The 25,343-nt window shown below is 33.3% G+C and overlaps 1 protein-coding gene across 6 annotated transcripts in view; it reads right to left on the reverse strand.

Moving 5' to 3' along the window:
- Positions 1-271: 271 nt before the first annotated feature.
- Positions 272-25,343, reverse strand: part of LOC100928248 (nuclear receptor coactivator 5) — a 31,662-nt gene continuing 6,590 nt past the window's right edge. For 3 of the 6 annotated variants that reach the window (XM_031954451.1, XM_031954449.1, XM_031954450.1), the window contains 9 exons: positions 25,110-25,177; positions 16,638-16,712; positions 11,139-11,224; positions 10,872-10,998; positions 7,501-7,700; positions 5,644-5,919; positions 4,498-4,701; positions 2,808-2,948; positions 272-915 (listed from right to left, as the gene is read on the reverse strand). In XM_031954451.1, the coding sequence (XP_031810311.1) occupies positions 866-915; positions 2,808-2,948; positions 4,498-4,701; positions 5,644-5,919; positions 7,501-7,700; positions 10,872-10,998; positions 11,139-11,224; positions 16,638-16,712; positions 25,110-25,168 (1,218 nt within the window). In that variant the 5' untranslated portion in view covers positions 25,169-25,177 and the 3' untranslated portion in view covers positions 272-865. The remainder of the gene's footprint in view (positions 916-2,807; positions 2,949-4,497; positions 4,702-5,643; positions 5,920-7,500; positions 7,701-10,871; positions 10,999-11,138; positions 11,225-16,637; positions 16,713-25,109; positions 25,178-25,343) is intronic. The other 3 variants (XM_031954455.1, XM_031954454.1, XM_031954452.1) reach the window with 2 other exon arrangements.

Here is a 25,343-nt window from a genome sequence, read left to right on the forward strand (position 1 = left end):
GGAGTAGCAAGAAACTTGAGATTTTTCCACATGACCGAGTTCTTTAATAGCTAACCACTTTATATCTCATGAATATTATTATGGGAGGTGTCCCATACAAGAATATCAGCTATACTTCATAAGACGACAAAAGACTAAGTCACATCAATAGAATCTGTATTCAATTCTAAGAGTTTTCAGTCCAGACATACGATTTCATATTTTAATGAAGGAAAAGACAAAAAACTTAACGTAAAAAGTGCTTGCAACACAAGAATAGACATCTGGTATAGACAAGTAAACACTAGTATTACAGTTTATTCAAAGAGAGAGTTCCCAGACAGAAGAAAAACAACTCCTTTTTATTTAAGTTTAGAAAAGACAGCTACCCTGAGCTGATTTTCCCCCTTAGACTTTTCATTCCAATACAAAAATTCCCATTATGACCCTACCCCCACCCTTATACAACCCCTCCCATGTAAATCAAAAAAAAAAAAAAAAAAAAAAAAAAAAAGGTTGACTACCTTGTTCAATCGCTACTGAACAAAAAAATTCTTCCTTCCCCATACATTCCCCAAATAGATGAAATCTAACCACTGTTTAAAAATGAGCAAGGGGGGTTGTGTAAAACAAGTAATTTATTGTGTAATATATGTAATAGAACAACTTAAAGGTCCAAAATATCTACAACACTGACTTTTCACAAACATCTAGCTTGTGACAGTCTCCGCAAATTAAAAAAATTCCCCGTAGGAATGTAGATTATAACAGAAAGTATGCTACAATAAAGTTTCTTGCCTGGTACACAGACATTAGTGATGAAGAAGAGAGGACACCATCTGCTTGGAATGCCTTGCCATTTTCCTCCCGGCCCTGTTTCCTTAGTTCAGAAAGGTTTGGGTTTAGCTGCTCGTTGAGGTTGCACTGTTTGAACTGCTGGGAGGCAAAAAGACAAAATTAATGCAGTCTGAACCTCTCTAACTTCCAGACCTGACCCCACCATTTTGTAAGCTTCCAATACCCACCAGCCCACACCACTGATGACATTACACATATTGACATACAACATTTGCAGGTTGTAATAGATTCACTATGCAATTAGGTACAATGATAAAGCCTGGCTCTGGAGAAAAATTGAAAAAATTTACTTTGCTCCCTTCTTTGCAAAGTTAGGGGCTATGGAGATGATAATATTGTGTGTGTGTGTGTATGTATACATATATATATATATATATATATATAACACACATATATATATGTATATATACACACACACATATATGCTTAGATATGGTAGATACTTGGGGTTGATTTTGATGGAATGATTTTTCTTCTTTAAAAAATTCTTTACTACAACTGATAAGGGGGGAGATATATTAAAAAATTAAGGTAATGTAAACATAAAAGATTTCAGCAATGTTTTAAAAAACAGATAATTCAGGTGTATTTGTGATTTTTAAAAAGCAGCAACCATTCTGCAGTGTTTGAAGTGTTATTTAAGCTCTTCTGCCTGAATGACAATAGACATGTACTTACTTTTCATTAAAGGGTCTAAAGCAATCTCATAAAATGAGGAACACTATGGCTTCATGAGAACAAAAGTATTCACAGAATCAGGATACTCAAGTTCTAGATCCAACTAACGGTACCATCAACAAGCCACTCAAAAATCTGTATCGATATCCTTACATATCCTCTTTTCCAATCCAAATCCTTTAATTCGAGATCAACCTTCTCCTACAAACTACTCTTAAAAACTTTCTTCTGAATTTCTACAGTCCTTTTATTGCCTTGAATTCTTTTCACATCCCTACGGGTCAGAGTTTGCATGCAGGCTAGCTATTCTAATGTAGATATTGTAAGAGTTATGATATAGGAGGACAGAGTGAAAATTCTTTCAGCAGTTTTTGAATGAAAGGAAAAGATTTTTTTTTAATTTAATAGCCTTTTATTTACAGAGGAAAAGATTTTTTTAAAAAATATTCTATTATTATTATTTAACTTCATTGAGGAATATGGTAAAAACACATAATGACCTGACTATAAACAACATTACAAAAACCTACTATTTCAATTACTCTTTTAGGCAGAAGCCTAACAATGCCAGCAATTCTCAGAATATTATCATCCCTTCCATGAAGACACTATGCCGTAGTCTGTAGTCCTCAAAAACTGATAGATGATTGCCTCTATGGCCATTTCCTTGGATTTACTATAACTCTCACCTATCTTTTCCCTCAATGATTTAACAGGAAAAGTCCAGTTTTTTCCTGCATTTTTTCCTATATTGTGCAAGTCAGTGAAATGACAATTTTGTCTATGGCAGTTAGGTGGCACAGCAAATAAAACCCTAGACACAAATATCACAAAAAGTGTAATAACCAATCCTACCTTATACACTTAGTATCTGTGTGACCCTGGGCAAGTCACATAAAACCCTGTCTCCAACTCAACTCACTCAGCTGCAAAACAAGGGGACTGGACTCAATGTTTTCCTAAGGGTCCTCTCCAATTGCTCTAAATCTATGATCCTAGATTATTTTGGTCACACAGAGAGATAATGAGCATAATTATCATATGTTCTGTTTTATGCTGCTATTTTTATCCTGAAATCACAATTACTTATGTATTAAAAGGAAATGGAACTTTTTGGGTTCAAAAAGAGACTTTATACTAATCTTGAAATGGTAGGAGAAAGGCTTGTGTTATAAAACTGTGACACAGAAAGACCTGTGGAATATGCTTATTGGAAAATGGTTACTAAAGCATTTTGGTACCAATAATTTTTGTGCCATCTATAAAATCATAGTATTTGCAACATAACTCACCTACTGGTGTTGGCAAAAGGGCTGGTTTCTCCCACATCATTGGACGCTTTGCAGGCTGGTGTGGTGCATATCCCAGGAGACCAGGTCTTTTAGAGGGTACTGCTAGGAGGGGAGGAGGTTTACCCTTGGGCCCAGAATGTCCTACATTAATATGAAATCAAAAAACAACAACAAAAATAAATTGATTAACATGCACCTGTATAAATACTTATGTATGGTCTGGTGACACTATGAGTTTAACATCATTACCCTGTCTTAACAATTTATTTATCTCCTTCTAAGTCACCATGTTTGATGATGTCATCTACTGACCCTGAGTCACAATTCTATTTCTCTATTTAAAGGGCAACTGAAAACCAAAACTTAATAACTATATTTTACATTCAAAGATATTCTAAATAGTACTTAAGTGTGCAATAAAGAAACTTATAACACAGACTCTTACACCCTAAATAAAGACTAATGTGATTAATGCAGGTGAACATGTCATTAAGAGTATACAACTCAAGAGTAAACTGGCATGCATTATTCTATTTGGATTTCTTTGGAATGCTGAATTAGGTATAAATGTAGAACTCACAGGCAAAGTTTCAATAAAATTAAGATTGTTTGCTTAAGATTTAATGTGATGACAGACCTAAATAGATAATCTATGGTACAGAGCACTTATTCTGAAATAACTTCTTTTAGCTCCCTTTCTTGAATAATGTTACAGTTGAAGCAAAAGATTGAAAATTACTACTATGAACTTAAAGGAAAATAGTTTAACACATAAAGAGAAATGAATTTGTAAGTGATGGCAATGAAATACAAAGTAATAAATTATTTTTTTATATGTATCATGTTTCTTTAATCTCATTAATTACAGACTACTTAAATTCTACCATTGGCCTTTTCTTTAGTTTTTAAATTATTTTTTAAGTCTCAAACATCTTGAAATATTAACTCCATTTCATAAATTCACATAAGAGAATGAAATGAGCACACAATTCATCTCAGCTTAGCATTAAAAACTGTTCTTCAAATTTACTAAAGGAGCTGCTAGGCGGTGCAGTGGATAGAACACTAGCCCTGAAGTCAGGAGTACCCGAGTTCAAATCTGGCTTCAGACAATTAACACATCCTAGCTGTGTGACCTTGGGCAAGTCACCTAATCCCAATTGGCTCAGAAAAAAACAAACAAAAAAGAATACTAGAAAAGTCAAGTAATTCTGAGAGTATTGTGTCACTGTCCCTATCAAGCTTCATCAACTTCAGTCTTAACCCTGGAGGAAAACTTGGGTAACTCAAATATGACATAAAAGGGCCAGAGTTTATATGATAAGCTTCATTCAAAAAACTTTGGGCAAACAGAAAAACCTAATTAAAAGTAAGAATATTCTCCATCTAAAGGCCAAGATTCCAGGCAATTTCACATTTGTTTACAATATTATGGAGAATAAAACAAATGTCATAACTGTTTCATTTCCTCAAGAGAGAACTCACAGGACAGCTAAGATGGCTCAAGAGTTTCACTTTTTCTCTTTAACTCATTTAGGCTAATTTTTTCGTTAAATAGAAATTGCCAAGTTAGACAAGTTTATTTTTATTTTTCATAGAGCAAAATTCAAAAATTGCATATTTAGTAAAACTAAAGAACAAAGGGAGAATGATCATATGGCAATACTATTGGGGAAAGGACAGCACTAACCTGGTGTTGGAAGGAGTCCTCCAGGCCTATCACCTAATAAAGGAGGCTTAACTGGAGGAAGGAGAGGCTGGCCCTGGAAGGAGTTCCTTCCAGGGGTTGGAAGAAGAGGAGGTGGTTTGCCCATAGTATGAGATCTTGGCATCAGATTAGCTTCAATCAAAGCATTCACAACTGCAGTTGAAGTATCTGGTGTTTCAACAAAACCTGAGAAAAGAAATCAAGGTCAACAGGAATCTAGAATACAGGCCAAAGCAACTGAAGAGAAAATAATATGATGGAACTTCTAGGGCTCTAGAGATGTTACATCAAATTTAAAAATACTATTTTAAACATCCATCTGCAGTTTATGGCTATCATTAGGTATCTTAAAGTGTTCTTTTTTAGGAATTGTGATTATTATAATTCTCTTCAAAATGTACTGTCAAACTCAATCTATTCTGAATCAAGATTAAGAGTTGCTTACCAGCAACTTTTGACGAACTTATCCAATAACAGAAAAACAGATCACAGTAGAACAATCTGCTCAAGATCTGTTTCATTATATGAGCTCAATTAAGAACTTAAAATGAACATTAGCAATCTTTTCTTTGACCATAGTAGGCAAGGTACTTAAGACTTTTAAGTTTCAGTTTGCTCACCAGCCAAATAATTATTCTCATATCTACCTCTCACAAGGTTGTGGTGAACAAAGAACTTTCTTAAAACAGAGCAGATGGGGCAGCTAGGTGGCGCAGTGGATAGAGCACCAGCTCTGAATTCAAATCTGGTCTCAGACAATTAACACTTCCTAGCTGTGTGACTCTGGGCAGTCACTTAACCCCAATTCCAACAGGGAAAAAAAAAAAGAGCATATATAAATGAGCTATTTTTATAAGGAGTCCATTCATCTTTATAAATAAAATTTTAAGCTTAAAGTGATACTATAGACATAATTATACAAAAGCCATTTCTACCCTACATACTTATTCAATTTAATCTTTGTGTTAAGTCTAATAGTCTGAACCAAAAGGGCTATTAAATCATAAAGATATCTTCTTTCTTAACTACCTGATTATATGAAGGTTTTTTATATGATACTGTTCAAAACAGAGTTTTATCTAAAAAGATGAAAACTGTTTTATTTTGGGGACGGAAATACATGAATACCTTCTAATTCCTCTTTTCTAGTCTTCAGGTAATTACTGATGGTGTTCAATTCCTCCTGATATAAATGTTTTCCCTCACTTAAAAGGAAGAGAAGGTGTTTGATGCCCAGAGGCACAGAGTAGCTTTCACAGAGATCCCGTTCTAAGTAGTCATCTACCAGGTCAGCTGCTTTTTGTGAAATCCCAGCACCTTCTTGCTGTTCCCGCTCAGCCAAAATAGTCCTAAATTCCTTAGCTACTAGAGCTAATGCATCCTCCAGGGGCATATGGCGATGAACTAGAGGAAAAAAAAAGAAACCCAGCTTGATCTTTGTACACTTTGATCACATTATATTTATGAAATATTAGAGAGCCCTAGAGTTAGAGGCATAAGGCCTAGATTCAAATCCAGGCTTTGACACCTCAAAGTCATATGATCAGGAACGGGTTAGTTCCCTTCTCTGAGCCTAACAAGTCAACCCAATTCAACCAACATTTATTAAGTGCCTACTATCTGCCTTCATTTCCACATCTATAAAATGACACAATAATGCCTTTACTATCTCCCTCTCTATTGTGAATAAAGTGCTTTGTTCAATTTGAGGCCTCAGAACAGAAAAGGTCAGGAAGAGACAGGAATTAGTTGACCAAAAAAATCATTTTCCTCCTACTTTATGTTTGGGGTAGCAGGATTGTACAGTGAACGTTCTACAAGTTCCCTTGCTTGTTCTTTTTCTTCAATCTCATCCTCTCTCACTACCCACCAAGACTATAGTCCACAATTTCTACTTCAGAGTTATTATACTGGTATTCACAAATGATAGTGTTGAATTTTAGGGAAATTATTTTCCAGTGCAAACCTACTTGTTCTTGTCTTAAAAACAAACAAACAAACAAACAACAACAACAACAAAAAAAAAAACTTAGAGACACAAAGCCCGTATTTGAAGCAATATATTATATTTTGTGTATAGTAGAAATAACTGTTTATAATGTCATGTGGACTTCAATCATAGGTATACTGTCAAAATTAAATAGTATATCATTTCTTTATTGTGTGGTAAATGTCATGTCTTAACACCTTAATTTTCTGTTCAGATGTAAATCTTTATTTTACATTCACAACATTTTCACTCCAGCTAACTGAAACAAGAAGAAATGAGAAATGAGATTCATAGAGAAGTGAATCATCGTTTTCAGAAAAAAAAAAAAAAAAGTAATTTAAGAAAGAGCAAAATATGTATCTCAAGAATAAAAGCTTTTCTGGAGGACAATATCAACTTACAAATATGTGCACATATTTATATATCTACTCATATGTATGTAAAAGGGAGAAAGTCCACTTTATTTATGAATCATTACAACTAGAGATAATTAGATTAACTCAAGGGTTATGGAGAAGGGGCAAAGACTGACAAAACAATGGACAGAAAGAACTGAGATTTAAGTTGGTTAACAGCATTGTGGAGAGGGCAAGGTTTGTAAGTTGGCCAGAGATAAAAGCAAATAACGACTAAGTGAAAGTATTAGCAAATGTGACTGTTCTAATAAGCTGGTTAACTTTAGGTTAGAATTTGGATCAGAATGCTAAGATCTAAAATTTAGCTGAAAGGAATATTTAAGACAACTCATTATGGACAAAATAATTGGAACAATTTATGAAGAAGAAAGGTGGATTACAGAACTTAAATTCATTGAGAGCCACATAAAAAGCTTTGATATTGGTTCATAATATGTTATCTGGCTTCTTTATGGAAGTGATTAATGGAAAGTTTAAAAGGATTCCATAAAATGACTTAGGGTACAAGAAAATGATATGGAATTGTATTTTTAAATGGAGACACTTTTAAACAACATTTCTAAAAGTAGCTATACTTACTTGTGATAGACTTGTGAAGTGAAATCACAGTGCAAGAGGAGAGTGCTACATTGGACTGTTCGACAAGAATACAAAAAGGAGAACCATCATTTTTCACTTCCTGGAGTGCACAGGTGAGACTTGCCTCTGATGTCAGATAAATCATTTCAACCACAAGACCATGGTCCTGCAAACGATGACCTATGCTTACTGCATAGTCCCTTAAAGAAAAATTAAAAAAAGGAAAATTACTTTAAAACAAACACAAGAAAGAATCATTGTGTGGTTGATGTGTTTGCCTTTTAGTTGTTCTCAGTTATAGGAATATGAAATAAAAAGAGATTTCTCAAAAGTAGTAACCCATGCCATTAAATTTTAGATTATTTTAGATGGTAGATTTAGATGGTATTCCTTTTCCTTCCTATAGACACCAAACATTAGAAGGGGAGATTTGTATTGGAATCCTCCAATATTTGCAAGTTTTAAGTTAACATTTTAAGGGAAAAGTGTACCTGCTAAAGTCGTGGGTTTTTCTGCCCCCCTATTAATACTCAAGTGAGATAATATATTTAAAGAACTCTATATCTACAAAATAGCAAGTAACAATAATATTACTATTATTATTGACCCTTGGTCATGTGGGTCAAGCATAGTCATGTAAACATAATTGTGCATTATCATTCCCTTTCAAAAGGGAAATTTTAAGATAACTATAAATATTTGAGAAAAAATAAAAAGTTACCAAACAAATGAAAAACTGAAAAAAATTTTTAAAAAATTATCTGATTAATTTCTAAGATATTCCAATACTTGCTGCAGTTAGTACCCTGTAGATAATTCACTTCTGAAAAATTAACAGCATAGTTCTGAACCTAATATTCTTGAGGTTTTTTGTAAATTGTATTTTTTTTTCCAATTTATAAGATAGTAAAGATCCTGAATTCCAAATTTTTCTCCCTCCCTCTTTCGTTTCTCCCCTCCCCAAGACAGCAAGTATAAATGTGCAATCATGTCACACATATTACCACATTTCTAGAAATATCATGTTATGAAAGAGAAAACAAAACAAAAGGGAAAAACCACCACCTCACCCCAAAAAAGTGAAAATAGCATCCTATGATCTGTATTCAAACTCCACAGTTCTTTTTCTGGATGTGGATAGCAATTTCCATTATGAATTTTTTGGAATTGTCTTGAATTGATTCATTTTTGATAAGAGTTAAGTAGTTGACCATCACAATCTTGCTGTTACTATGTACAATGCTCTTCTGATTCTACTCACTTCACTCAGCATCAGTTCATGTAAGTCTCTCTAGGTTGTTCTGAAATCATACTCATCATTTCTTATAGGACAACAGTATTCCATTATATTCATACACTACATAGTCACTGCCCAATTAATAGACATTCACTTCCTGCAATTTTGAATTCTTTAGCTATCACAAAAAGAGTTGCTATAAATATTTTTGTATATCTAGATCCTTCTCCCTTTTGTGTGATCTCTTTGGGATACAGACCTAGTGATATTGCTAGATCAAAGGATATACAGAGTTTCATTGCCCTTTGGGCATAGGTGAATCTAATATTCTGACTCTGAACACAAGAGAGATACAAAAGCTGATTTCTTAATGAAGAAACCACGCAATTTTGGAAAATAAAAATGTAGATTAGTTTCCTTATGAAAGGCAATGGATAAATATGCAAAATGAAACATATTTTTAGACATGACCAATAGGGGAATTTGTTTTGCCTGACTATACATATTTCTTAGAAGACTTGTTTTTTCTTTACTTTTTTATATAGGAATGAGGGAGGTTGTAGGAAGAAAAAAGTAAAAGAAAAAAGAAATGCTTGATAACTGAAAAATAAAAAAAAATTTAAAGGAAACTTAAATAAAAATAATTTTCAAAGGGTGGACAATTCATAAAAATCTACTTGACAGAAGAAAAATTCATGTGTATAGTCCCTACCAATTATACAAAATTACTTTGAAAACAATTCATTTTGTGCTCATTTACTAGGAAAATTGGAGTGTATTTAATGATCAATTTATTCTATATAAGTTCAAATGTTTTTGTCACAAATGAAAAATATTTTACATTGCATCATTTCCCAGTCAGGAGCACAACTGCAGAATGGCAGAGGACTTCCTAAGCTGACTCTGAAGAGCTCATCCACAGTATCTTAATCCATGGCAAAATGCCAGCATTGCGAAACACCAGGCAAAGCTTAGATAAAATCTGAAGAGCTGTTTTAAAAAGCCACTCCAGACAGAAGGAAAAGAAAAGTAATCACCAATATACCTCTCCAATACCTGACAAAGTACTAGAATTAAATACCAGTAGATCTGGTTTTTTTAGATATAAAAGAAGCAAAAATACCAGTGCTATCTCAGATGGAGCAGCTGGAGTCTCAATTATAAAAGCTGTGAAGGTTGCTTTAAGTCAAATTTTGAAACACATTAATTTTGAGGAAGTTAATCTATTCTAAGAATAATACAATGAATCTGGTCTGGGTTATTAGTGGTGCAAATAGATTTAGAGTGGAGACACTGAATTCTAGGGGAACACAAACAATCAAATACACTGATTCTTCATTATCTCTGGGTCTGAGTTCAACATTAAGAATGTATCATTGAATGGATCCAAGTCACCAGTTTTCTAGATAGAACATGAAATTCTATAATCTCCTAATGTGCAGGAAATTGTGCTCTCCTACTCTCAATACTCTTTCAATTCTCTTTTCAGTGTTCTTTTAGTGCAAAATAATCGAACCAAATTAAGTTCAAAGTCAAATTTGCTTTCAAAAAGCTCTATCTCCTGCCCGCCCGCCCCCCACATCTTATTAGGAAAGTGAATTCTTTACAGGGGTCAAATTGAAGAAACAAAAAAAGTAATAAATTTACTTACATAAAAAGGCAAGCTTGAGAGATGGGTATCATTTGTCATTTATATAAACCTATTATGATTTAAAGGGTACCTTATGTATAACCTCTCTATAGCTCAGGGGTTCTTAACCTTTTCTTGTCTCATGAACCCTTGGCTAGTTTCAACCCATGTTGGAACTGTTGGAAGATTTCTAATTTTCACCAACTTATTTCCTTAATATTCAACTGTACCTCCAAGAGATGGAGCACTGAATTCATTTCCAGATCATGTAAACTAGTCATAAGTGAAGGCTCAATTAATTACATTTGGTATTGTTCCTTACAGTACCATCTAGCCAATCACCTCACTTTTGTGATGAGATTCAGAAAGTTCAAATATCAATGGTCAAGGTCCCAAAGACAGAAAGCAGTACAGTGGAAAATGAATCTCAGATTCAACATTCTTTCCAGCCCACCATACTGCTTCAAAGTTTATAACTGATGCAATAAAAGGAAATGTACCTACCTTTGGTCTTTGTTGATAGAAACAATAGTGCAATCTGAAGGTCTTTCTTTATCATATTCATTCTGTATTTGTTGGTAAAACTGTTGATAAAGCTTCTCTTTTCGATGGTCCTTACTGTGGTCATCATCTGGAAAATAATGAACCACATTAAAAAATAAAAAAAGATTGCCAAAAGCCAACTACTGAGTTTTACAAAACAAAATAAAAATCTATACAATCTCTCCAAACCCCAGAAAATATAAGTGAAATTTCAAAGACTGTCATTACCTTTATGGGAATACTGGTATCTCTCATAGTTATCTTCACTTCCTTTAGAATAATCATACTCTTTCCCCAATAATTCTTCAAAGTTACTGTACAAATGAAAATAAATGATTTTATTCATATATATTTTTCCTCTAAACACATTCACACATTCCATTTGACAGCAATTTCCAGGATATTTTAATACTTAAAAAAACCCTTTGCTTTAAGACTTCTAAAAAATTCAATCTGTTATTTCATTCAATAACTACTTAAGCCTCAGTACATGATTTATGCTAGAAAGATAGAAAAATAAGACAAATTTACATCTCTTTACTATCATTACAGTCAAATTTTGGTCTGATGTCTCTTCAGCACTGTCATTTTTTTTTTTACTATATTGCAATAATGCAAAGCCCTTAAACAGAAAGTCAAAAAATACCTCTAAATGACACATAAGTCACTTTTACATCATTTTTCTGAAGTTATGAGGTAAAAACCTAGAAAATGTAAAGCAAAACTATACCTGAAGGATTTTAATTAGATCTTCATGCAAAGAAATGGAACATTTAAAATTTCAGTTTAACCAGAATTAGGTCCATGAGCAGAGTCCTGTATATTACAACTATTTAATGAATATTTGTTGAATGAATGAATACAGAATACTCTGAAAACAACGGCTTTAGTAATCAATTTTATTTCTAAATGTATAAGTGAAAAGAGTATTCAGATACATAAGGATCTGTTTATTATCCAGGTCACAGAGTCCCCTTTCCTGTGACTTAACATAAGAAACAAAAGAAATACAAGCTGTAATCAAAACAATATGACAACATTTGCTCACCAATAACTATAATGTGGACCAGTAAGTTTAGTCCATAAGGAATATCCAACCAGATGTAGACACCAAGAAGGCAGCAATTAATTATTTTCTCCAAAAATAAACAAGTCCCTTTCTGGTTTTCCTTTTTTTTTTTTTTTTTTTTTTTTTGTGGAACTGTGGTTCCAGAGAACATAGTAAAGAACTGGATTATAAATACTGTTTATCTTCCATATAGTTTGCATTGGGAAACACTGCTCTAAACTTGTGATCTTTAGGTTAGGAATCAACAAGAAAGAAAATAAGAACCCCACACATCTAGTTTCTACTTCCATTAAATCATGGCATAGTTCAATCATATATTCTTTCAGAATACTGGCTTATTGTTTCCAACACAACGTATTCACATGCAACAAATCCAATAAGCACGTGAATAATTGCCATAGGCAATGTACTACTTAATCACAGTGAGGATTTAAGAATGAAATGGGAGAGTCCTTGCCCTCAAGGAGCTTGAAAAGTAGTAAGCTAAAATATTGTTTTTACTTCCTTTCTTATATATAACCCTGTGAAGGAAAAAGGATTCCATTTAAGGTCCCTAACAAATTTGCCTTCTTTCCCCAAGACTGGATGGTGCAAAACTTTTTACTTTAGTAAAACTAAAGAAAACACCCCACCAAAACCAAGTAAACAGAATGAGCTGATAGGTCCAAGAAACTAGATACTGAGCTGGTATTTATTAACTGATTCTGGAGGATCTCTCCACAGAAGTTTATAAATACATTTCAGTATTATTCAATAGACACTCTAGATATGACTCATTGAAATGTTACTTGAAACTAACTTCTGTCAACAAAAACTACTAAATTTTACACTTTACATTTACACAGTCAGGAAAAGCATACAAAATTGAATTATTAATTTAAAATGATACAAATTTCATCTTTAATGTAGGTGAGACAAATAGCTTTGTTGAAGTCCATATAAATTTAGAAATATAAGAGAGGGGACTTAAATTTTTTGCTTTTGCCAAGATATGCACATCTGATGAATCTGAATGTAAAAAGCATTATTCAGACTTGTTTTTAAAAAATGACACATAGACTAAGGAAAAAGTTCACAAAATTGCCAGATATTGGTACACTTAATTGAGAAATAATGAGGGCCCTCATTACTACTTAGTAATATTTTGATTCATCTCTTGTTAACTTATCCTACAGCCCTAAAGGACTATTCTTTCAGTGTTTTATTGTTTTTTAAATTTCACTGTCACTTCCCAATTACTCATCTTCCTCTCCCACTTTCTTTGTATTAAATTCAGTAAAGAGAAACACCTGTAATCCTCTACCAGCATCAAGAGTCTGAGGCTTCACCACAAGGCCTCTGAAATGACATCAGATTACTGCACTGATTGAAATTTTTATGTCTTTCATTGTTGCGTTCCTTTATTTTACTGCAGAGAATCCCAAAGTGACTAGTGGGAAATGTCTTTACTTTTTCCAGCTCTCCTCTTTATTAATTTTTTAAATTAACTGGTATTCTTTATTTTTATTTTGCATTTCTATACAAATATCTTTCTCCCCCTTCCCACCCAAAGAACCATGCTTAGTAACAAATAATAAAAGAAAAAGCAGTTTAGCAAAACTAAACAAATTATTAACCAAGTCAGACAGAACATGCAAAATTCCATATTCACAGTCCTCAATCTCTGCAAAGGAAGGGACTTTCTTATTTTTCATTTAGGACCAAACTTGGTTCATGATAATTACATAGCATTTAGTTTCCATTTTTATTTGGTCTTTTCATTTTCACTGTTACAGTCACAGTATAATACAATGTTGTCTTAGTTCTTCACTTTGTATCAATTAGTGTCTTCCCATGCATCTTTAAACTCTATATTCATCATGTTTTATGGTGCAGTGTCTATTACATTCACATACCACAATTTGCTTAACCATTGCTCAATCTTGTTTGTTTCCCATTTTTGCCATTAAAAAAAGGATAGTAATATGATTGTTCTGGCCTATATGGCTAAGACCTTTCTTCCTATCTTTGAGGCTATGGGCATTTTAGTTTAGTCTCATGAATCTGGATATGTATGGGTAAGTGTGTGTGTGTGTGTGTGTGTGTGTGTGTGTGTGTGTGTGTTTATACACACATGGAGGAGAGGGAGACAGAAAAAGTAAGTGAGAATGAGCAGAGGCAGCTAGGTCGCACAGTGGAGAGAGAGTACCAGATCAGGAGTCAGGAAGATTCATCTCTCAGATCAAATCCGTCCTCAGACACTTCCTAGCTGTGTGATATGGGCAAGCTACCCTGTTTGCCTCAGTTCCTTATCTATTAAATGAGCTGGAAAAAGAAATGGTAAGCCACTCTTTTTTCCAAGAAAACTCAAATGGAGTCATGAAGAGTTGGACTTAAGTGAATCGTGTGTGCGTGCATATATGTGCACGTGCCTGTATGTATGCATGTAATTCCAAATGACTTTTTAGAATAGTTGGATCAATTCAAAGTTTGGCCAAAAGTGAAATTATAATGCTTCTCTTTCCATATCTTTCTAATATTTGACTATTCTCATTCAGCCCATCTAAAAAACTTCCCTTCTGCTGCTCTACTTCTCCTTATTTTAAATGGATTTTCAGAAATTTCATCTCTATTACCTGAGATAGTTAATACATCCAGTTTTTGTCCATATCCAGCCTATCCCACAGTGCATTATACTTTACTTCCCAGACAAGGTGAGCCATCTTTTCTTACCATTGTGTAATTATTTTATTTCTATTCTACCTTCTGTTCTGAACATAGTAACAAGGTGTAGACTCACAGACAGATAAGCTCATGCCACAGGGCATCATTTCCTTGATCACTACTATTGACATGTCACTAAAGATGTAATTCTATCATCCTGTTTCCCTCAGAAAGATGACAATGTAAGCGCCAGGCTGAAAACCACTTATACAAGATTATTTTGTATATCGGGAAATGTAAACTACCACAATCAATATTATCATTACTTTTAGAAAGGATATGTCAATCAACTTCCCTGAGGTTCAAATGAATAACCCACTGACCCCAAAGGATAAAACTTCCTCCCCTACCTACCACTTTCCTAAAAGACTGTCTTACTTTTGCATTTGCATTCCCAGCACTTACCATAGGCCTGGCATATAGTAAGCACTTAATTCATTTATTTTCATTTTCTGCTGTCAGTCACTTTCCTAAGTAAATCTCAGAGCTGCTGTGATTTGCATTTCCCTTAATGACTCTCATATGCTTGTTAATAGTTCACAAATCTTATTTTGAGCACTGTTTGTTCCTCTTTCTCTTACACTCAACAGATGATTTCACTTCCATATTTACTGAGAACAAGAATCATTTAGACTGCTTCACTTTCTCTATTTACTTCAAAATTTCTCTGTATCTTCAATCATTCTTTCTCTGAGAAAGTAGTTTTCTTTTGCAAAGCTTCTCCCTCCATCCATACTCTTGATCCCATCCCTCTCCCACATTATAAATTTTGTTCTATAAAAACAGTTCAAATTTACTTTTGGATAACTTTCTTGGATTCTCACAATAATCTTCACTTTAGGCACATTTCTTATTTATCCTTATGCTTTTGATTATGTAGTTCTAGATTCCATAGGGACAAGAGAACTGAATTTATCTCAAGTATATTTTTCTATTCTTCTTTAATCTCTAACTAAGATGCATCCTGAATTTGAGTATTTATTCTATAGACAATGATAATAACAATTAATAATAGCTAAAATTATGTCGCACTTTAAGATCAAATTTGCAAAGAGCTTTTCACATGTTATTCTATTTGATCCTAACAAGAATCCTGGGATACAGGCACTATTATTACTCCTGCCTCCATTCTACAGAGGAAGAAGCTGAGAGTGATTTACCCACAGTCACTTAACTAAAATGTCTCAGGCAGGACCTCCTGACTCCCAAATCTAATTAATGTTCTATCTACTAACAAAACTATATATTTTATCCCTATTTTATGTATTAGAAAAGGGAAACCTAAAGCCACTACACAGACTGGGAAAGGTGTCACACCACAATAGGCAGAGTTTGCAGTCCAATGCAGCCTCTGTTGCTAAACCCCAAGACCTTTCTACTGAGCCATGATTACCTTATCTGTCAGTTCTTCTTTCTCTTTTGAAATTCAGTATTTCCCTCCCTACTGGCTATTTGTCCTTCTAGCTAAACATTTTCTCAAATTTCTCTTCTATTAAAAAAAAATCTTCTCCACTTGTCATATCCTCTCACACTCCTCTCCTATAATTTCCTCTCACCCTCTTATTATTGGGACATCATCATCATCATTCAGTTACATCCCATTAGCCTCTCTGATTGGAGTATGGAGTCATGAACTCACAAACTCCCATTCAAGGAGGGAGCTGAATTCAGAAAATTTCATTTCTCATCTGGCTGTACTGCTTTGGGAATTTCTCAAACTTTTCCTCCAAGACCTTCCCCAAGCTTCTCCTATCATTCTCTATTTTCCAGCTCATTTGAAACTTTCTCCTTTTGCTTCCATTATCATTCAAATGATATTTGAATTTAACCCAAACTATTTACCAAATAAGCAACTAGTACTACCAATAATGATAACCAAAAAAGAGTAGACATTAAAACACAAAAGTAATTTCTAAAATCTTTAGCAAAACCAACCATTTTAGTAAAAACTTTACCTTTTAGTGTCTTCACTTTCCTTTATGTGACCATCTCCAGAAGAAATGATCAGATGAGGTTTATAAGGATTTATGCTAAAAATATATAAATATAATAAATGCAAAGTTACACACAGAATGGCAGTTTACCCAAAATATTGATTTTCACATATTTATAACATACAGATGAAATCACAGATTCAAAGTTACAAGTTTAATTTTCCAAAAATAATCATCTCTGAAGATTAAAATAAAAATTATTCAAGTTCTTCCTATTCTGTTCTTTATTTTTGTTCTACTATATTCATACAAGTACTTTAGTGAATTTATCATAAGAAAGATGTATTAAGTAAATATTATGAAACCTTGCAACTCACCAAAAAGTTGTTTTGAGAATCAAAACTAGAAATTCCAGACTAATCTGATTTCCTCAAACTAACTACACTAAAAATAATCAAGTACAATACTAATTTTCCCAAGAAAACCTGGCTAATATTTTCTACTAGTAAAAATTCAGCAAAATTAATTTATATTATTTTATCTACTTGGAAAAAATGTCTGACTTTGGTTATGAAAATTGTCATAATATGAATTAAAAGTTTATTAATCCTAACTACCGTTTGTATGTTGTACAGCCTAGGGAACTTGAGGATAAGTTTTTAAAAGTTTAAATTTTAACATACTACATATAGTGTTTGTGCTATATTGCTATGAAAGTACAAGGCTACCAAAAAACCACAAAATTTTGAAGATTTACTAACAATGAAGTTCAATTTTTACCTTGATATTCAAAGTCTTCTCCATGTACCCCCAAATTCTAGATTAGTGGTATCAAATTCAAACTAACACAGATTCCTGCCTCCAGCATATTGACTTAGAAAACCACAAATTAATGTTAGTTATATTATGTTCTTCTTTTATTTATTAAACATTTCCTAATTACATTTTATATCTAGTTAAGGCCTCCAGCTTAGCAGTGAATTTGACACCTCTGCTTTAAACCAATGTTCTCTAAACTTTTTTCATTAATAAAAAAAAGTACCAGCATGAATCCCAATGTACATTATATTTTTATAAACTATATAGATTATAAACTACATATACACATATATTAATTATAAAATATAAAATGTTGAAATTTTAAGTGAATGAAATATTTGATTGTAATGAATAATTATAATCATGAACAATTAATGAATAAAATGAAATAATACAATCAACAAAGAACTACTGGATTTGAGGTGAGGACTGACTTGGTCAAACCTGTGCTTTAGAAAAAATTTAACTCTGGCAGCTTTAGATGAGAGGGTAGAAACCTGAAGCCACAAGATCAATTAGGAAACTATTTTAAGAGTCTATGTGAATGGATGAGAATCTGAATAAAAAATGTGAATAAAGGCAAAAGTGTAAATACAAGAGATTTTATGAAGATAAGGAATGCCTGCCTAGATATAAGGGATGAATGACAATGACTTTAGGACATGAATGACATGAATCCGAGAGAATTAAAGAATGTTGGTGCCCTCCCATGTTAAGTCTAAAAGAGAACTGAGGAGAGAAAGATAGAAATATCGTAATGCTGAGATGAATATCACAATTTATTCATTCCTGCTTCATTCATTCATTCCTATGATATAATAAAGGTTCACCTGAAACTAATCAGTTAACAACACTTTCTCTACTTGGAAAAAACACCTGACTGATTAGAAAATAAGAGATGTAAAAATAAGAGATTCATGAATTAAAAGTTTATTGATACCAAATACTATTTATATTTTGGTCCAAAATGAAAAAGATGAAAAAAGAGGGAGAAGGGTCTCTAAATTATCCATCACTGCCCAGAAGTACTCTCTCTCCAGAGAAGAGCTAATAATCCAGAACAGGACTTCTTAAACTTTTTTCACCTGTGATCCTTTTTTTGCCTGAGAAATTTTTACACAACTCTGGGTCTATAGGTATTAAAAATATGTATATAAATCAGACATTTACTAATAATGGGTTATAAAGAAATTTATTTTCAAACAATTCTTTGGGATACATATAATTTTACTGTTTATTGAAGATAAAAGTAAATCTGCACACTAATAAGATGGATGTGCTTATTTATTTTTATGTAAAGAGTTAAATCTTGGCAGAATATTTGATATCTCTTTCTGTTGCCTTATTTTTGACTATCTGCACATTGTTATGTGACCTCATATGGGTTTACAAACCAGAGTTTAATAAGTTTTGGTCTAAAGGGTAGGAGTTAGGTATGTTTGGGGGAACCCACCATAAGGCTTCCTAATGATACTTTTGAACCTTATGTTGTGAATATCTAGAAATTTGGAAGCTTGTACAAGAGTGGTGAGATTAACAAGTGAGGGAGTATGGGGGAAAGATTGTGTGGAGATCAACTACTGGCTATTTAAGGAGGAAGGAATATAATCCATTTTGTCACCCTCCACTGATTGACCACATATCTCTGGGACTCAGACCAAAGTTTCCTTAGGCTTCTGTAGGAACTATTTTCATACTCTTTCAGATGCATGAACTAATCCCCTTTTTTTCTTCTACTGAATTTCTTTTAAATTCAACTCAAGTGCCACCTTCTCCAATTCAAAATCAAACTACATTCAACACTGCAATGAGTCTACTCAACTGGTAATTAACCTTCAGCCACTTAGGTTTCATATAGTACTTCACAATTTTTCTAATGTACCTAATGTATCCACTGATCATACAATTTATCTTTTGAAAGTATATCTTAGGGAGCTATCAGAAGTTCAAAAAGGTGAGGTGACCATAGTCAACTGATCTTCCTAACATCCAAATTTGGCACTCTATTCACTATACAAGATTGAATTTCTTCCTACTTACTTATTATGCATTATTTTGTATACAACATATCCCCCCTAATAAGCATGATCTTTGAATCCCTAGTAGCAACTAGCACAATGCTCAATGACTTCCTAATCATCTCCATGCCTGAAGTCCCTTCCTTCTCTGAATCCACCTCTACATAGCTGCCAAAGTGACCCTTCTAAAGCACAGGGCTCTCACTCTCCTGCTCCCTAAATTCCAGTTACTATCTATTGCCTGTAGGACAAAATACAAAATACAAATCTCTCTGCTTGCTTTTTTAAAACCTATTTAACCACTATCTAGACTATATACCTATATTATATTATAGTATTATAATACTATAATATATAGTATTATATTAGAATACTACCTAGTATTCCAAGTCTATTACATCTTACTCTCCACCGAAAGCAATCTCCATGCCTTGAACAAACTGTCCTCTATGCCTGGAATGGCCTCCCTTTTTTATCTCCACATCTTTAGCTTCATACAAAGCTCATATCCAAGGCTATTCCCAGCCTCATGAGGTTTTCTCTGATAGTTTCAGCTGGCAATGCCTTACCCCAATCCACTAATCTGTATTTGTTTTATATTCACTTTCTGTTTACATACATGTGGACTTATTGCTTACCCTAACAAATCAAAAGCTCACAAAAGAAAAGTCTACTTTTGTCTTAGGATACCCAGTACCTAGTACAAAGTTGTTATTTGATGATTCCTTGATGATTCCCACCTCTTGGCTGAGAGGTGACAGATCCAAGATGCAGAAAGAGATATGTATACATTTTTGGGCATGGCTGTTGTGCAGATTCACTTTTATCAACTATGCTTATTTGCTGCAAGATTTTTTTTTTTCCTTCCCTTCCTTTCTCTCAGATTTTAAGTGAGGAATGGGACAGCAAAGAGGTAGCAATGGCAGTGCTCAAAAAAGGAGAGTTGCTAAAAAATTTCTTTAAATAAATAGAAAAGTACAGAAAAAAAAGTTCAGAAGGAAAGACAAACAAGCAGGACAGTTGAAAGTAATGTGTAAAATTTATACTTAAAAAAATAAGAAGTATAAAATGAAGACATAGTTTCATATAGAATTCTTTTTTGTGTTCTGCTATGGGTATGACAATGCTCTTTTTTGTTTTAAGTTCTGAAGTTTAAAAAATTTAAAGAGTAGCTATTTAATAAATATCTGTGGATCTTGATGCTTAATATATAGTACATTTGACTTTGGGGGGGGGCTGAATTTAACTTCAATTAAGTAACAAACAGCTTAAATTGCACAAAGAAAACAAGTAAAAGCAAAAAAAGTATACTCCAAACTGTTATCTGAATGGAAAAACGACAAAACGAGAATTCCTATTGGCAATCTGGATCGACAGGGTTAAAGAGTGCCTAGGAAATATATTCTTCTACAAAAAGGAAAAGCACAGATGCTTGATTCAGTTCTTCTCTTGATTACAGTAGCCAAGTCTGAAGACCAAGAGAAGGCATTAGCAGATGGTTCGAGGTGCATAAGTCAAAAGGAAACTGCATTTGCCTTACAGAGCTTCCTAGTAAATGAGCCTGACTGATGCCAAGAAAGCCAGCCGGCTCCAAGGAGAAAAACAGCAGGATACCTGGAACCCAACAGGCCAGCAAAAGAAAGGAAATCTCAAGATACAATTACCTGGCAAAAAAAAAGGAATGTCTAGTGTCACCCATAAGCATAATGCTTCACCTCAAACACCTCCTTAACTAGAGGGGACATTTCTGGCCTGCCCAAGCCATTTATTTTAAGCAATGCTAGAACTATAAACTCATGTAATGGAAAACCTGCTAAGAACTAGTCATATCCAATGGTTACTTTGACTAAGCCCCTGAAGAAAAATAATTCACTAATGCACAAACAGCTTCCTTCTGGGCTCTTAATACACCTCAACCAGCTGGACAACAGACAGAACGGGTCAAAAAGAAGCATGCCATATTCAAGGTCAGGGACTCTGAAAAGCAGTCAGCAGACAACTACCTAGGATTCTGGAAGAAATACAAAGAAATTTTATTCTAAAACATCAATTTGTGGATGTGAAATGTGATAGAGAAGAGCTTAAGAACTGACTCATTAATTACGGTAAACCAAAATTCATATTGTACAAATGAATCAATTAATAAACTGTTATAGTAACTTGAAGAGTGAAGCTAAGCTATTGATTCTTTAAATCTGTTAAAGAGTATAACAGGCTACTTAATTTGAAAATATACTTAAGTGACTTTCTCGAAAGGATTTTGGTTTCCTATTTGTCTTTATATATCCACTGTAATAAATTCAAGCAAAAATCTATAAAAACGTCTACTAAAATACCACTCATAATTGTAAATGTAGACCAGTTTCTAAGACTTGTGACCCAAAAGACTTTAGAACACAAAAAATACTTTAACATTCTTAATATTATATCTCAATTATCCCCAACTCATTAAATAGTCTATTAAACCCTCATCAAGTGACCCATGGGGAGAAATTTTTAAAATAAAGAGATTTTTAAAAAATGCACTCATAAAACTGCCATTGCTGTTTCTGGTTTTATTGAAAACAATTTGAATTTTAATACTTCTCTAAAGAAATATGAATCAGTGAACAAAAATTGGAAAGAGCTTCTATTGCTCAAATCTAGTAAAATGCAAAAGTTATTCTATGAAAAGTTACTCAAAAGACAAATTTTGAGTAGCTCACCTCAAAATAATCCAGAGCATCAGAAACTAAAATAAGAGAATGAAGTGTCTAACTTTTTAAGTGGTCTTTGAAAGATACAACAATTTAGTATCAACTACAGCAGTCTAAATATCAAGTTTTGATTGGACTGGACCTTAATGATACTTCTTATAAATGAGGAAACTTAGGCCTAAAGAGAGAATGCAATCATAGAATTTCAAAGTTAATGATCAAATATCTAGTTCAACTCTTTACTTTTTACAGATGAGGAAAATGAGGCCAAAAGAAAGGCAGTAACTTCCTCAATGTCCCGCATATAATAAGCAGCAGAGCCAGATTTTTAAACAAAAAGTCACTGACTTAGATACATAATTGTTTCAACTACACTGCTATGTCACATATAATAGAAGAACCAGAGCTAGTATCTTTACACATACCCCTTAACTATTTTTCAATAATTTTCTTAGTAATTAGGTTCATTCATGACCTTGGAATCCTATGTATTCTCTACCTCATAGGGTAGCTATAAAAATTAGGTTCAAAGGAGATTTCAAGCAAGTAACTAATAGCTAGCATTTACAAAGTTTAAGATTTGCAAAATGCTTTCCACATTCCTCATTTGATTCTCATAACCACCCTGGAAATAAGGGCTATTATTTCCCCAATTTTACAAATGAGCAAATTGAAGGGATGGAGGAATATGGGAAAATGAAGTAACACTAGCTGAGGCAGAATTCCAATGTAGTCCTTTCTCATTCTGAGTTCAGGGCTCCCTCTGCTTTGACACCTTTTTGCCTAAATGTCAATCATCTAAACTCCTATTTGTCTAAAGATGGCCTGTTAAAATTCTTCCTTTCAAAATAGCACACAAAAATATACTCAAAATTTACAAACCAAATCAAAATAAAAATTAAGGGAAACTATACAACTTCTGTTCTAGATGGAAACTAATGTGAACTCTAAATACTAAGAACAATACTGGAAACTGCTCCAAGACACAGGAAATATGAAACTCGTAGAAGCAGCAAAAAACCAAAGTAATAATAATAAAAAGCACATTTTTAAAGAATTATAGAAAATCAAAGCAACAATTGTCACGGTTTCTGGAGAATGATAAAAAGAAACAACACTAAAATGTAATGAGACAATTATTTTTCTGCATCAAACAAGGACAATGGAAATGCCACCTTTGCATATGCAGGCTACTCTCAATCTTTTCAGGTTCCAGAATGCTAGCTCAAGATTCAAAAAGTATTAATGAAAAGCTTCAACTACATAAGAATTAAATTGTTTTTTATCTGAGAACCAGATTCCATGAATCACATATTTCAATGACAGCTATTTGGTCACACTCCATTTACTAGGTTACCTTGATATCAAGAGAAACAGATTTTGCTTTAAAATAAAGAAATTCCATGGTATGACATATTTTGAAAACTTATGAAATTAAAGAAGATGCTTGATTTCATAGCTATCATTTTTCAAATACAGGTTCTAGAATTCAGGGACTCCATTGTTCACTAGAGTTTTGAGCCATCATTTCCTTCTTTGACAATGCATCGTAAGCTATAGACCGTGACAGCAGGTGCTACTTCTCCATAACATATGTTCTCAGCTACTATTAGGTAACCTATGATTCTATTTCAAAAAAAATGTAATAATACTAACCATAGTCACTTAGTCCAAACACCTCATTTTATTTTTATATATGAGGGTACTAAGGTCAGAAATGGTAAGTACCTTGCCCAAGGTCACATAGCTGGTTAACAACTGCACTATTAGAACCTAGATCTTCTGGTGACTTTGTAGAACCTGAGGTTTACAGGTACGGACACAACACTGGGTTCTAAAAAGCAAAGCAAACAAAGCATGAGCTCTGATAGGTCTTCTCAAGAAGGAAAGGTTAGGAGAACCCAGAGGACCAGCCTCAATGATTACATTAGCTTCCAAGTCAATGGATGATTTTTTTTCCCCCAGGATAAGGCTACTCATCAAACTGATCTAATGTATAGAGGAGTTGTGATCTGCCAAATTTGTAGAGGGAGTATCCACAGCAAGGAAATCCCACTTTTATGAAGTCTAATTCCAGGAGTATAAATCCACAGCACCTAATTTTAAAGTAACTTCCTTTTAAATTTACACTGATGGGGTTTCACTGATCATTAGGAAATCAATTTACTTTGTTAAAATGACAAAGATGACAAATAATAACCTAAATTCTACCTAGAATTTAAAATAAGCAGTATTTTTAAAAGTGGTATGGGGTTTTTAGCCTAAATTATATTACTGTAATTCCATGCTATTCTGTTATACTATCACAGCCACAACCATAAAAAACTCAAAGCACAATTGAGCCATTCTAAAAAATTTAAATAAGAATTATTTTATAAAACTGAAATCTGTCAAAAGTTTTCTAGAGTAAATGCATCTGTTGAAAAGGTTTAACAAATAAGATTCACATATAGAAGATAGTTCATTTATATTGCATCATGAAAGGACAAGGTAATATGGTTAATTGAACTTTCCATATAACTGAAGCTGTAATCTTGCTTTCTGAAAGGTAAACCAACAGATCTTTCAAAACATAAATCTATAGTGGACTTGGAAACTAGTTAAACAAATATTAAGAATTGTCTCTAAAAATAGGTTCTAAGGGGTTAAAGGGGTTATAGGAGGAAAATGTCTTAATTTTAGTGCAAGAAGTTTGTGACATCTAGAGTGCCCACACTCTGGAGAGCTAAGGTTGCTAAATATAACTATTTAAACTGAAAGAAATGAACATATTCAAAGACTCATACACTCACAAGAATGCTAAGTCTTTCTTTCAACTTGCTCTAGGAAAAGCCTTCACAACTAAATAGTAGTGAACAACTCTAGAAAACAATGTTGATAATTTCATCTAATTTGACTAACCTGTTGAAACTCTAATGGAATACAGCTAGCATAAATATTTAGGGGGTATTTTACCTCACCTTTTATCTGCAGCACATCTTTGAGTTTGTCCTCTGTTAACCTTGACCCACGAAGACATTTTTAAATCCTACAACAATTAATTCAGGTTATTTGCCTTCAGGATCAAAATGATTAAATACTTCACACCACCATTTGAAAAGAGAAAATTTCCCCAATAAAGCCAGATTTCTCACCAATGATAGTCAATTTTTAATAAGCATTGTAATAGGGAAACAATAAACTTAAAATCCACA

The sequence above is a fragment of the Sarcophilus harrisii genome, chromosome 2, assembly GCF_902635505.1.
Source record: "Sarcophilus harrisii chromosome 2, mSarHar1.11, whole genome shotgun sequence".
Lineage (NCBI taxonomy): Eukaryota > Metazoa > Chordata > Mammalia > Dasyuromorphia > Dasyuridae > Sarcophilus > Sarcophilus harrisii.